Here is a 14,514-nt window from a genome sequence, read left to right on the forward strand (position 1 = left end):
TATTCAAGTCCTCTGCCTATTTTGCAGTTGCGTTGTTTTGTTATTGTTACTGTTGAGTTATAGGAGTTCTTCATAAGTTCTGGATATTAATCCCTTACCAGATATATAATTTGCAAATATTTTCTCTATGGGTTGCCTTTTCACCCTGTTGGTAAAGTCCTTTCATGCACAAAAGTTTTTAATTTTGATGAAGTCCAATTTACCTGTTCTTTCTTTTGTTGCCTGGGCTTTTGGTCCACTAACTTTTGAGTACGCATCTTGATCCTCATTTTTAAAAAAATTTTGTTTACCATTTAAAAAATTTGAAGTATATCTAATTTACAATGTTGTGTTAGTTTCAGGTATACAGCAAAGTGATTCAGTTATACATATATATAAAATACATATGAAATTCTTCTGAAAAATAATATGTATATATTTAGATTCTTTTCCATTTTATAATTCCATAGGTTATTACAAAATATTGAAGATAATTCCTTGCACTATACAGTAGGTCCTTGTTGTTTACCTATTTTATATATAGTAGTGTGCATATGTTAATCCGAAACTCCTAATTTATCCCTCCCCCCCACTATCCCCTTTGGGAACCATAAATTTGTTTTCTATGTCTGTGAGTCTGTTTCTGTTTCATAAATAAGTTCATTTGTATCATTGTTTTAGATTCCACATACAAGTGATATCATATGATATTTGTCTTTCTCTGTCTTACTTCACATAATGTGATAATTTCTAGGTCCGTCCATGCTGCTGCAAATGGCATTATTTCATTCTTTTTTATGGTTGAGTAATAGTCCATTGTATGAAATATTCCATTCCAGTCCTCATTTTAATTCTTAACTTTAGGTACTGCTGCCTGGGGTTAATCTAGGTTTTCTGGAGCCTGAAGTATACACAATTTGGGAAGTTTAATGGAGAAATACAAAAAATGTTATCTTTATAAACTTTTACTAAATTTTATAATCATGTTATCACTCGTGAGGACATCTCCTGGAAGGAATCACATGAGCCTCATTAGCTTCATCATTAATTGGTCTTTACAGTGACCACTACCACTTTCTTCTTCCCTCCTCCCACCATTTCTAACAATTCAGAAAGTGTGTAGGGGATTTGCAAGCCTGTGCGACATCATTGCAAATATAAATCATAATTGAAAGATCAGTGTATGGAAATATTAGCATAAGAAATGTCTAGTTAAAGAATACCAGAACAGAGATACTCTGATAAACAGCTTTAAACTATTGTTTGGTAAACCAGAGAGAACTGGGGTTTAAAATATCTAGGTCATAATTCTAGCCCTAACTGGTTTTTAAAATCTGTGCAACTCAACCTTTCTAATCTTTAACATGTGTAAAATAAGAGACTTGAAGTTCTGTTCCAGCTCTAATCCTCACAATTATTTTTACTCCCAGCTCATTCCTCTACTTGCTTTCAGTGACTATACCCCTGCATCAGCCTCTACTCCTGCTGTGCCCAAATTCTGCATTAAAAGCCCACTTCTCAGGTATCATGCCCTTGGGCCTGATGCTTCCATCTATGGATTACAACTACTTCTCAAGGATAAGTTCTATCATGTCATAGATGACAACCCACCTAGACAGATGCTTCTTTTCACATACCGATGGCTTCTGGTCTTCTCATGTAAGCAATACTTACCTTCTCTTGTTGTATTCAAATTTGATTACTCTTTTTTTTCTTTTTTTTTTAACATCTTTATTGGAGTATAATTGCTTTACAATGGTGTGTTAGTTTCTGCTTTATAACAAAGTGAATCAGCTATACATATACATATATCCCCATATCTCCTCCCTCTTGCGTCTCCCTCCCACCCTCCCTATCCCACTCCTCTAGGTGGTCACAAAGCACCGAGCTGATCTCCCTGTGCTAAATTTGATTACTCTTATTACCTCTCCTATTCTATATTCAATTGCAACTGAATATCTCCACTTAGGTGTCCCACAGGAATCTCAAAGATAACACGTTCTACCTTGAATTTATCACCTTCCCCCACCTCTTCCTCCTTCTCCAGTCCCTGTCTCAGGGGGAGCCCCTGACTACTCTCTCCTCCTCAGCCCCAGTGTCCTTTCTATTTTAACTTATGGTTGTTTCAGATCCATCCATTTCTTTTATTCTCACTGCCATATTTTAGGTCACTGGTCCATCCTCTCTTACCTGAGTAAGTGCAATAGCCTCCCAACTAACTAGTCTCCATGTCTACAAAGTTGCCCATGTAACCCATTTTCCACAGTCACAAGAGTTACGTTACTAAACTGCGAATGTGATTATTTCAGTCACCTGCTTAGAGCCCTTCAGTGGCTCTTTATTGCCTTTAGAATAAAGTCCCAACCTCTTTATCAAGGCAAATAAGTTCACCCTCCCGAATAATCTTGCTACATACTCTGCCTCGTATTTTGACACCCCATCAAACCCTTTGCTTCAGCCATGTCACACCACTTGCTGTTCCCTAAATGGGTTATGCTCTCTCCCATCACCAGGGCTTTGCCCTTGCTGTCCTCAGAGCCAGCAGTCCACATCTACTATCTCTCTTAATCCAAAGAACTCATCCTTCAGGAGTCCATTCAGACATGACCTTTTCACATGTGTGAAGCCTTCTCAACACTCCAAGGCTGGGTTAAGGGCCCCTCTTGTGAGTTCCTTTAATTAACACCACATTGTATTGCGCCTTATTACTTGTCTGTCTTTCCCACTAGGCTGCTAACAGAGACTGATTCTTAGTCATCACTGCAGCCTCAGCACCTGGCACACAATAGACTTCTGAGAAATATTTCTGCATAAACCATCTCACGGGAGATACAGGTGCTAAACAAAGATTTCTTACCTAACTAGCTTCTCCTCTTTTCTCTTATTGCACAACTTCTTCACTGAATCTTTTAAAAGTGTGATTCTGAGTGATGGGATTATGAGTGTATTATATTAGACTTTATATTTCTATGTATCATTCATAATTAAATAGAATTCTGTATCAGATGACCTGTTTTATCCCACTGTGGTCAGGTAAAACTATTTAATTCATGGAATGACACTGGGCATTTAGGAAAAGGCTCCTCCTGGGCTATGCTGTATAGTGATGGCAGGAACTCTTGTGATGGGGTTCAGAGTGAACTACTAGTGGACCAGAGTTGCAACCTTTAACTCCCAAGTTAGACCGGGAAGGGGCTGATAACACTCTTCAGAGGATGCACTTGAGGGATGAACAAGATTGGTGATTCAGTTGAGGCTACACGTTGGTCTTATTTCCAGTCCTATATTCTTTCCACTATATCATAGAGACAAAAACAAAAAACACCTTCTTTGCCCTAGCAAAAGTTAGCTATAAAAATTTAGGGAAACTTAGGAGCATTTGGAGCACACACTCCTGCATAGAATATAAAGGACATGAGGGTTCTAAAATGATTGTGAATCTTCCATGCCTAGAATTTGATGAAATAACCCACCTTCTAATTCTCTTTAATTTCATTTAATCATTAGAGCTTAAGAAGGGAGCAAAATTTGCATGATATTTGTTTCTGGCCATCTGCTCCATTCAGGACCTTGGAACTAGACAACTTAATTTTCTGAAAGTTCTGTTAGAGGGAAGGCTGAGTACTTAGCATCTGAGAAAAGAGGTAGCCAATTTCAAAATTCCTTTCTGGAATTCCAACAGTTCCAGAAGTATTTCAAGATCCTATTCGACCTTCACCTTGTAGGTTTAGATTTTGTCACAAATACTTTAATATGGCCCCCAGTCGGATTTGTTAATAATATCAGATTTATATGGTGGTTAGTTGCATGCTAAAGAGAAATTACATATTATAACAGGAGAGGATTCAGTCCTGCAAAACTGCATGAGAACATATTTTTTTTTAAATAGACACGATTCTATATTTTTAAAGTTTGTGTTAAGAATGCTCTAAAATGACTGATTTACTTCAACACAGGACACTACGTTGAAAAAAAAAAATTATTTGACCTGCAGGAGTAGAGATGTTAGGAGAAAATTAGTAGGAAATAACACATTTAGTAAGGTGAAGATGCACAAGTAATGACACATTTTAGCCCAGCTCCAAATCCTTAAGGACATCTTGTTCAGCTTGTTTTCCCCTTTACTTGCAGCTAAGTAGATTTCATATATAATTGTCTGGGGCTCCATTAGACTGGGAAGAAGTGGTGCAATGCTATACCAACTGACTGATGAAGTGTGTCCTCTCCACACAGACACTTGGTGTTGAATGAGGGACAGTGCCTGGCACGTAGTCCGTCAGCCTAAGACAGTAACAATCATGTTTGTGTGAGTTTGGAAGGAAGGGTCTGGGTAGGGGGTATCGGATTCCCCGCGACTTCATTACGCACGTCTCCGGTGCTGAGGCCATCGTTGGGAGGGAGCGGGATGTGAGTTTGCCGCTTTTCTTGGGGAAGAGCCACTTGGGCCCAGCGCACGCGATGATGCACGTGCAAAGGCTCGGTAAATCGGCATGCGCTCTACACACCGAAGGTGACCACGGGCCCGTCTTTTCTGGCACGCGCGGCACACGGGGCTTACCACCGGCCGGCCGGAGCTCGGAGCTCCCCGCCGCAGGGGTAGGCACTGGCGGCGAGCCCCGCAAGAGGCGCCCGCGCCGGCCGCGGGGCTGCGGGGAAGGCGGCGGCGCGGGGCGGAGCTTGGCTGCGGGGAAATGACGTCGCCACCCCGCGCGCTCCGCGGGCCGCGCACCCTGGTAACGGCGGCTCAGCGGCTCGCGCGCTCTCCTCCAGGTCCCCGCCTCCCCCCGCAGCAGCCCGCCCAGTCTCCTCCTCCCTCCGCAACCCCCTAGGCGGCTGTCCCGCTGGGTGTCAGGTGGGAGCGGGACCTGCGGGGCCACGCCGCCCACGTCTCCCCCGCCAGGCGCGAGCCGAAGAGCGGGTGAGAGCGGAGCGGGCCCCGGGCCGCCGCCGCCGCCGCCCCCCGGGCATCTGCCCCGCGCCGGTGTCGCCCGCGGCTTCGGGCCGGCGGGGCCGCCCCGTCCCTGGACGGCGGTGACTCGGGATTTGCGGGCGGGGGGGCGCGGGCGGCCGCAACTGGCGGGCGCCGGGTGTCGGGTCCGGAAGCGGCCGCCCCGGCTCCTGCGTCCCCGTCGCCGTTGCTCGGCGGGCCGCCCCCCGAGCGCGGGCACCGGTGCCCCGGCCGGGGTCTGCCGGGAAGATGGCGACCCCGGGCATGAGCTGGCAGCAGCACTATTACGGCGGCTCGGCGGCCGGGGCGGCCAAATTCGCGCCCTCGCCGGCCGCCGCGCAGCAGGCAGGGCACTGCATGGACTACAGCCAGGACTTGCACCTGAAAATGAGCAAGAAAATCGCCCAGCTCACCAAGGTAAGGGAGCGGCTGCGGGGTGGGCACTGCGGAGACCTGTGCGGGCCGCGCGGGGCCCACCTGCCCGGTTGGGAGGCTGCGCGCTCTGCGCCCGGGGCGAGTTGAAAGGGGGCTGTTTTGGGGAAGCAACAGCCAGAGACTTACCTCCTGGAACCGTTCAAACTTCGGAGCAACGCCGGTGACGTTAATTTAAACTAAATTAAACCCGACAGCAAAGCTGGGTTTATGGGACTTGCCCCCCGCTACCCTTTTGGGGTAAGCCAGCACAGAACAAATTAGGATCTACTTCTTTTACGGCACAATAATAAATCACTTTAGTTTTGCTCTCGTGCATCTGCCAAGGCTCCACGAGGCTTTACTGTAACTGTATAAAGTACAGTACCGTATTTACCCAACATGATCCGGAGTCTTCGAATTCATCAGTATCTTTCATTGGTTACGTAGTTAAGGGGAGAATAAATCCTGCTGAGCGATGTAGGAGGATAAAACATACCTAGCGTGCCATTTTAATGAGTCATTCCTTATACTGACAGAATGTCAAACAAGGCTTTTTAGATGAATCATGTGTCTGCATTTCGTTAAATGCTTCAATGTATCAGAAGATAATTTTCAAGGGGCAAATACGCCCGCAGATTTGGCCAATTGTAGTTTAGAATCGTCTGTGGATGGTGAGCTTTTTTTTCTGCTTAAGGAAATGTTGGTAATGAGAAACAGTTGGTATCTGTGGGTCAGGAGCAACTTAGATCAATTACATTGCTCTCTTTAGAGCTCAGGCGCAATCTTTCAATACCCATTACGTGAGAAGAAGTGATTCGTGGTTTCTGAAAGCTAGTAGAAGTGATAGACCTTAGTTTAGCGTTTAAGTGGAGTCGGCTAACCACTTGTTAGGGGTGTTGGTATGTGAAGAGAGGCTGGCATTGTGGGGTTTGCTACTAGATAACCTCTGAAGTCTGACTCTTTCAACTCCAAGCAATTTTGCTTGTTGGTGTTAGGTTTTTGTTTTATGTCAGCACCATCTCAGAGGTTTGCTACGTGTTCATTTTTTACTGTTTTCTCTTTTGACTGAGGGTCCCCAAATTCAGGGAAGGGAAGGCCCAAGAAGGAACAGTAGTATACCATCAGAGCATTTACACATTTGGGAGCATTTACACATTTTGGGAGCCAGGCTTTCTGAAATCATGTTTGGTCTTTAGAACACTGATATCCAGAATGAAGCACATGTATATTTATTTATTCTCATTTTCTCTTATAGAGTGTCCAAAACATCCATTATTTTTTGTTTTAGGTTGTAACCCTCTAGGGCCCTGCTGTAAGTCATAGAAACACTCAGTAAGCTGGTAGTGGAACTGTGTACAGTTTAACAAATGAAGTTTCTTTTCTCTCCAGCAAACTACTCTTCTTTTTACATATACTTTTTCAATTTCCTGTTCTTTTATCAAAAAAAAAAAATCAGCACAACTGTGAAATGTTGGAGTACTACTAGAAGTTGCAATCACTTTCTTTACACTACCCGCTTCAAACCTAACAAAGCAGGAGGCTGCCCTCTTGCCAGTGCTCTCATCACGGCTTGAGTGCTATGTCTAGTCTTTCCTGAGTGTTACTGGACTCTGATTTAGTGTTTATAGTTACAGTCTCTAAACACTCACGCCACCCTCTCTGCTAAGTACCTCAGACATTTAATCTCACACTAGAGTTTCTCAGCCTCGACACTGCTGACATTTTAGACTGAATAATTCCTTGTTGGGAGTGGGCAGGGCTGCCCTGTGCACTGTAGGATGTTTAGCACCATCTACTTGTAGTCCCCACATGCACACACAGTAGTGACAATACACACGTCTCCAGGCCAATTCATGTTGCCAAATGTTCCCCGGGGAGGGATGGGCAGGTGGAGAGCTACTGATTAACACTGAAATATCCCACCCCATCTCTTACCTCTGTTACTAAGATAATGCAGGAGAATGGAACAATCTGATAATAGGGCTCTGTTTCAGCCAACACCCTTCAGTTTCTGAAACATACAATAAGACCTGCTTGCTTTAGGTACCAACTTGGAAACTGTCAGTTTTATAGTCACATATACTTATTGTAAATACCATAAGAATGATATCATGAGTAATATATTGACTGATAGAAATTTTACTGCTATCTGCTTTATTGAGTTTTCACTCATGAAGAGTTTATTAATAAATTCACACCAGTAGAGGTTTGTTAATAGAACTATGTTTGGAACTTGGCAATAGCTTGTATTTCAAAATTAGACATTATAGAGGTAACCATTAAAATAAGATTTTATTTCTTTTGGAAGTGAGTCAACAGAACTCACCTCTTCAGTGTTATTGTTAGCATGGCTTGGGAAGCTGACGCACTGTCTTGAGTTAAAACTCCTGCTCTACCATTTACTAGTAGTATGACCTTGGGCAAGTCATTAACCTCTGAGCCTCAATTTCCTAATCTTTTTTTTTTATATAAATTTATTTATTTTATTTATTTTTGGCTGCGTTGGGTCTTCATTGCTGTGCGCAGGCTTCCTCCAGTTGTGGCGAGCAGGGGCTACTACCTTCGTTGTGATGCACGGGCTTCTCATTGAGGTGGCTTCTCTTGTTGCAGACACGGGCTCTAGGCTGCGGGCTTCAGTAGTTGTGGCTCACGGGCTTAGTTGCGCCGCGGCATGTGGGATCTTCCCGGACCGGGGCTGGAATCCATGTCCCCTGCATCTGCAGGCGGATTCTTAACCACTGAGCCACCAGGGAAGCCCTCCTAATCTTTTAAAGAAAGATGATGATACTATAACTCTCTAAGATAGTAGGCTCTTAATTCAGGCTGTCACTGAAAAGACGTATATGCCAACAAAGTATTAGTAAAATACTGGATAATATACTTTTAAAATGCTACTTTCTTTTTAAAATAAACCATCCTGCATTAATAACATTATGTGATACTGTATTTCTTTGTGGGTTTTCTGCTAAAATCTTTAAAAATGTATATACTGATAGTAATTTCTCTTGTACTTGAATATCAGGGTTTAAAATTTTCACAGTTGCTCTCTGTTTTTATAGTACAGTATTAAAAATACAATATGCACATTTCCGAGATTTGGCTGACAATGAAAGGAGAAGGATGAAAGTAATCTACATTATAACTTTACACATACTGACATATTTTAAACTAACTAAAAAGCAGTCTCAGCTGCAGGCATATTTGTTCAGGTTCTGTTTTCTAAGAACCTAACCTAGCAGCCATCGCATGGAAAGGACACAGCTGTTCTTTAAGCATCTTTTATGTAAGGGGTGCTTTGTGAAGTGTTAGAGATACAGCAGGGAGCAAGACAGTCTTTGCCTTTTAAAGTGAGTTTGTTAGGGACTTCCCTGATGGTGCAGTGGATAAGACTCTGCTCTTCCAATACAGGGGGCCCAGGTTCGATCCCTGGTCAGGGAACTAGAGACCACATGCATGCCACAACTAAGACCCGGCACAACCAAATAAATAAAGTGAGTCTATCATACTTTGTTGCTCATGTCAAATTTTAAGAATTACTATTAGATTCCTGAGTTATGTTGTGGCAGATTTCTGGAATTGTTAATGACTGAGCCATCTCAAGATAGAGAAGCTGGATGGGTAGTTATGTTTTATAAGATGATATTTGTGTACTTCTCTGCTCTCCACTGTGTTGACTTTTTAGTGCATTCGATTGAGAAGCAGGACTTATGGGATGGAATTATAAAACAGCTTTATTTTTGTCATTCACTGTTCCTTTCAATTTACGCTGTGAGGCTGGCACATTCCCTGCCCATGGATAAACTTGACTTTCCTGGTTGCTTTTAGATACTGCAAATTGTCCTTCAGTAATTAAGTCACAAAAGTCTCAGTCTGATTATTAAAATGTCTAGTACTAACAAATAAAAACCCCAAACCAAACCTGAGTTAAAGATGAAGCTTCTCCCCCATGCCCAGTTCCTAGCTCTGCCCATTGCAAGGGGGAAGCCAATAATCGGGGACTGTTTTTGTTTCTTCTGACTGGGCTTTTCTACTGCTCCTTCTTTGTCTTGTCAGTGCGAGTTTCTGACTTCTCCCAAGTTGGACAAGGAAGAAGGGAAGAGAGGAAAGAAGAGCGGCAACTAGCTAACTAACACTCGATTAGTGCCTGGTGATCTAGCTTCGGTGCTGCTGTAGACTCGGCAGATGTTTCAAGTTCTTTCTTTCACCTGTGGATCCTGCACCTCCCACCTCAATTGCCCACCTCACATTGCTTGACAGTGAGAATGCATCTGTAATTCTGGCTGGGTTTTTATGTCTTCCTCAGCTTCTTGGATCTGGCAGGACCTCATGTTCATTTTGCTGAGGTCTGTTCAAGCTTCAGGTGACCCTCTTGGCTGGACCCAGATGCCATCACCCCAGCTCTCTCTGTCTGTCTCATTGGACCCACATTGGTCCATATGGAGCGCTCATTCTTTGTCCAGACAAACTCTGGAAGTGGTCCCAATGAAGCTGTCTCTCTTCTGCTCTCACATGCCTCTTCATCTAGCTTCTTATCCTTTGGAATTTCCAGGGGTGAATCAGGTGCCAGTTCAGTGCGTTCTTCAGAGTGCTCGAGACACATATCAGGCTCTTCAAGTGGTCCCATCAAAGCCTTCTCCTCTAGGCTTTAGGTGAGAGGCAGGCATCCATCCCCTCCCTCCCCGCTGGAAGGCAAGAGCACTTGTTCCTGTAGCTCTCCCCGAGGAACTCTTCTCCAGAACCCTGCTCTGTGTTCTCCTTGAAGCTTCTCTCACTAGTGTTGAGGGTAGGAGGTAACACATCTCAACACTTTAGACTTTAGCCTCCTTTGGAAATTTTGAGAATGTTCTGGCACCTGCTTTGGAATGTCAGTTGTCTTTGGTTCTCAGTAGAAACTTCCCTTTTAACATCCTGTCATGTTAGCTGCCCATCCAACACTGTTTTAGTTGATTGCACTTTTGATATAGTTTAGTCCAGTTATCACGTACGGACGTAACTAGTATAAGGTTGGGTATAAGGTTGCAAAGAGCAGGAACAGTTGCTTTGCGTTCTCTGTGTTTAGCATCAAACCCTTCTTGAAAGTCTTCCTTTAATACCCAACTTATGCGTCTCCTCCCAAGAACTGCCCTGACCAACCTGGGCCTTTTTGGGTTTACCTTACTCTGAATTACTGTAACATTTATTGTCTGTACTTCTTATTTGATACTTAATAATACACATTTGCACACCGTTTATTGTGTTTATAAATATACTTTGTTTCTCTAATTTGGCTGTAAGTTCCTCAGCTGTAGGGACTATATATTTCATGTAACCTTAATATGAATGTTTTGCACATAGTGTTATAAAAGCTTAAAAATATTTATTGAAGATAATGATGTACCACGTAATTTTGTTATATAGTAGACAAAGTCAGTAAATATTTTTGAGGGGTTGTATCTGCTGCTCTTCTGGATTAATGCTAGATCATTTCAGCTGAGTTAAATTACTCGTAAATATTTAAATATTTGGCTTCCCCTTAAACTGCTTCAAAAAGCTATATATTATTTTATTATTTTTGATGCAAAAATAAAAACATAAAGCACTTTGTCTAAAATATAAGTATTATTTATCATTTCAAAAGGAAGGTAATTGATATACCAGATTCTTAGCAAATATGGAAAAACAGTCTTTTGATCAGTCATTTAATACTAACTCTGCTTTTACTCTATTCAAAACCTGAATGTGTTTATATAATACCAAAACCAGTGAAATTTTCAAACAATTCTGTTTTCTCTCTGTTAACTTCAACTGATTTCTCACTAGTTGGTTTGTTTGAATTACCTAAATACTGTTTCATAATAATATTTCGTTTTGGTTATGACTTGGATTGTTTCAGCTTGGCATATGCCAAACGTAGCATCTTTTTTTCCCTCCTTTGTTACATTGCAGCTTTGACATTCTATTATGCAGCAGCTTAGGTGTAATCTTTTAGTCATAGCTGAGTGGTTTGAATTAATTTCCTGTATTTTACTAATGGGCACAAAAGCATGATATGCTATTAATCAATTTTCTAAAAACTTATAAATCGACTGCCTTTAGAGTTAAAAGGTTTAGAGCTGGAAGAAACCATAGATTCTTACCGGCCTAACCCTCTCATTTTACAGGTATGGAAGTTGAGGGTGTAAAGTCATTGAAGACTATATAGCTTGTCACTGGCAGATCTTGGATTCGAACCCAGGTCTCTGGAATGGTCTAGGAGAGGGGCAGCCATATTAGCAGATCTCTTTTTGCTGTGTATGCCTTCCTTCTAACTCATATTACCCACTCAGCTCCTAAGAGGCCATGGAGTTGTTTTTCCCCGTGTTGGAACTATGTTTTGCTTACCATTTGAATCACAGACCTGATGAGAGTGAAACCCATATGCCTCTCCCATACACTGCACAATTTCTGGATATGTGGGTTGTACAGTTTGTGACTGTGGCTTTGGTAGATTTGTAATAGCTATTTCTTTTATATTCTCAGATAAATGTCATAATATTTTCATGTTTTTATTAACAGCTTCAGTCATTCCAGACTTTACAAATTCTTTAATTAGGTTGATTTAAATACTGTCACACTTGGTGTCAAAGTTACTACTATGTGGTTATTTTAATTATTTTTCTTTTGACTTCTTGCTTTCTTAATTGGATTGTTGCTTAGGTCCCATTTCTGAGGACAGTACATTGGAAGTTTTCCAGTTTTTCTCCCCCCGACCCCTCTCTGTCTTCTTTGTTTATGAAAATCTTGTGCTGTCTTCTAATTGTCAACCTCTTAAAAAGTAGTATGAAGGATAAGGGTTCAGCAAAATTTGATTGAAACAATTTGTTTAATTTTAATTAATAAGTAAATTTCTATGCTTTCTTAAAATTATGAGTATTTCTGAAATTTTCATATCTTAAATTTGAGATGAGAATGGAGTAACCTGGGCCTGTAAAGCCAGTTAACTTCCAAATGACAATAGGAGGTAGTGGGGGTGGGGTGAGGAGTGGTAAAGTACTGTTATTCTGCCCTTTCAATTTATGTTATGAGATTAAAAACCTCTTTTATCTGTGAGTAAATAAACTTGAATATTATGCCATGAAAATGGGATTGATGTGAATAATAGAAATTCTTAATGCCATACTTGTTTTTTCATCGGAGAAAGTTTCTATCCTTCAGGCTACTTTTGAATGAAAACAACAGTGAGTCTATTGGAATTGGTGTCCTCCAGCCCTTTTGGGAGACAAACACCTGAGGAGAGATGGGAGAAAATTGCTAACTGAATTCAGGGTTTTTTTTTTGTTTTTGTTTTTTTTAAAATAAAAACAGTTTTATAAATATGTGGGGAAAATACTACTTTCGGGTGTGCTCTGAGCCATAAAGGTTTTTGTTTTTTTTTTTACGTTAACTTCATAACTTAACGGTCCTTTAAAATATTTTGGAAAATAGTCTCTTACTGTCAATCAATTAAGATATAGAAATGAATTTTGGAAACACCAGTCTTTGCAGGTTGAGGATCACCAGTTACAGTCAGTTAAGTTTGGTATACTTAACATTTGAGACCAGAGCAAATATTTTAGAAAATAAACCTTTTATTTTTAGCTTTCTATTAAACTACAGCAGTGAGTACTGTCATTTGTAGGCCTCAAACTTATTTCATTAATTATTACATCTTTCTCTCCTACCAAAACTTTAACAAGAATGTATAAAAAGTAGTGAAGTTGAATATGTGAAAAATTTTTGTCCTATATCTTTTATTACTGTCATTTTGAGATATAAAGGGAGGCTGAGACTACCAAAGGACCTATAGTGGATGGGAAAACAAGACTTAATGATTAACCATAATACTTGGGATTTGGATAATAGACTCAGCTACGCGGTAACACCTTATTTATTATAAGGGAGATAGTATTTTAATGACTTTTAAAAATTACTAATCTGTATTTCTTTATATGTACATCTCTGTTTTGAGGTTTAAGAAGGTTTGAAAATAAAATGTTGCTTCATAAAGTACATTACTAATACTTAAATTATCAATAAAATTGCTAATTTTAGTAAAATATAAAGATAAATCCCTATTCAAAATTGTTGGAGAATGAATTATTTTAGTTAACTAGAAGTTAACCATAGGGATTAATGATTTTCTGCCTTCCAAAATAATATACTTACATTCAAGTCATACCATTCATAAATTATGTAGAGCCCTTTATCACTTCCAGATCCTTGTTGATAATCAGTATATTTACAGATTAGGCCAGAACTATACTAATCCTTTGCCAAATGCTGAAACTTTATTTCTGAATAAATTGTTACTTTCATTTTTTATTTGCTGTGTCTCTCTTCCTTATAAAATGAAGTGCGGAGTTTGGATAGTTACATACTCTAGATATTGGGCTTTCTGGTTGGAAAGATTTTGTTTATTCTGCTAAATGTGTGTCTGAGTGTTCACAAGTATTTGCATTTTTCATCCTGTTTCTCCTTAAGCACAGTCTTAACAGAATCTCATTTCTTTCAGAAAACATTTCATAACCAAAACACTAAATAGTATTCTATTCATTTTTTTTTTCTTTTTAAAATTTTTATTGTAGTATAGTTGATTTATAATGTTGTGTTAGTTTCAGGTGTGGTGTACAGCAAAGTGAATCTGTTATACATATGTATATATCTCCACTCTTTTTTAGATTCTTTTCCTTTATAGGCCATTACAGAGTATCAAGTAGAGTTCCCTGTGCTATTCAGTAGGTTCTTATTAGTTATCAATTTTATATATAGTACTATGTATATGTCAATCCCAGTCTCCCAATTTATCCCTTCTCCCCCCTTGCCCCCTGTCTATTCTTAAATCTTTTGCCTAGTGAAGCACTATGTAAACAAAGTACAAGTAATTTTGAGAGGAAGTTGTGTATTCGTGTGTGTTTAATATAATGGTCTACTCAGAGCAACAAGAGAAGATATACTTAAATATGACTAAAATAGAGCATGTAGATCTAAAAGGTTGGTAAACTTTTGTTGACTGTCTAGTCCTTGAAAGATACTGTGCTGGGCACTATTAATTAATACTATCAATTTTTAGTACCATTTTTAGCCTATATATTTTTCTCATTTTTTTCTATAGTTTTTTTTTTAACAGCAGGTTCTTATTAGTCATCAACTTTATACACATCAGTGTATACATGTCA

The 14,514-nt window shown here is 40.4% G+C and overlaps 1 protein-coding gene across 6 annotated transcripts in view; it reads left to right on the plus strand.

Moving 5' to 3' along the window:
- Nucleotides 1-4,799: 4,799 nt before the first annotated feature.
- The window catches only part of FAM184A (family with sequence similarity 184 member A), a 117,738-nt gene continuing 108,023 nt past the window's right edge, over nt 4,800-14,514 (plus strand). For 2 of the 6 annotated variants that reach the window (XM_082474492.1, XM_082474491.1), the window contains exon 1: nt 4,800-5,344. In XM_082474492.1, the coding sequence (XP_082330618.1) occupies nt 5,177-5,344 (168 nt within the window). In that variant the 5' untranslated portion in view covers nt 4,800-5,176. The remainder of the gene's footprint in view (nt 5,345-14,514) is intronic. The other 4 variants (XM_082474487.1, XM_082474490.1, XM_082474489.1 and 1 more) reach the window with 3 other exon arrangements.

This window comes from Balaenoptera physalus (assembly GCF_965194825.1).
Source record: "Balaenoptera physalus genome assembly, chromosome: 9".
Lineage (NCBI taxonomy): Eukaryota > Metazoa > Chordata > Mammalia > Artiodactyla > Balaenopteridae > Balaenoptera > Balaenoptera physalus.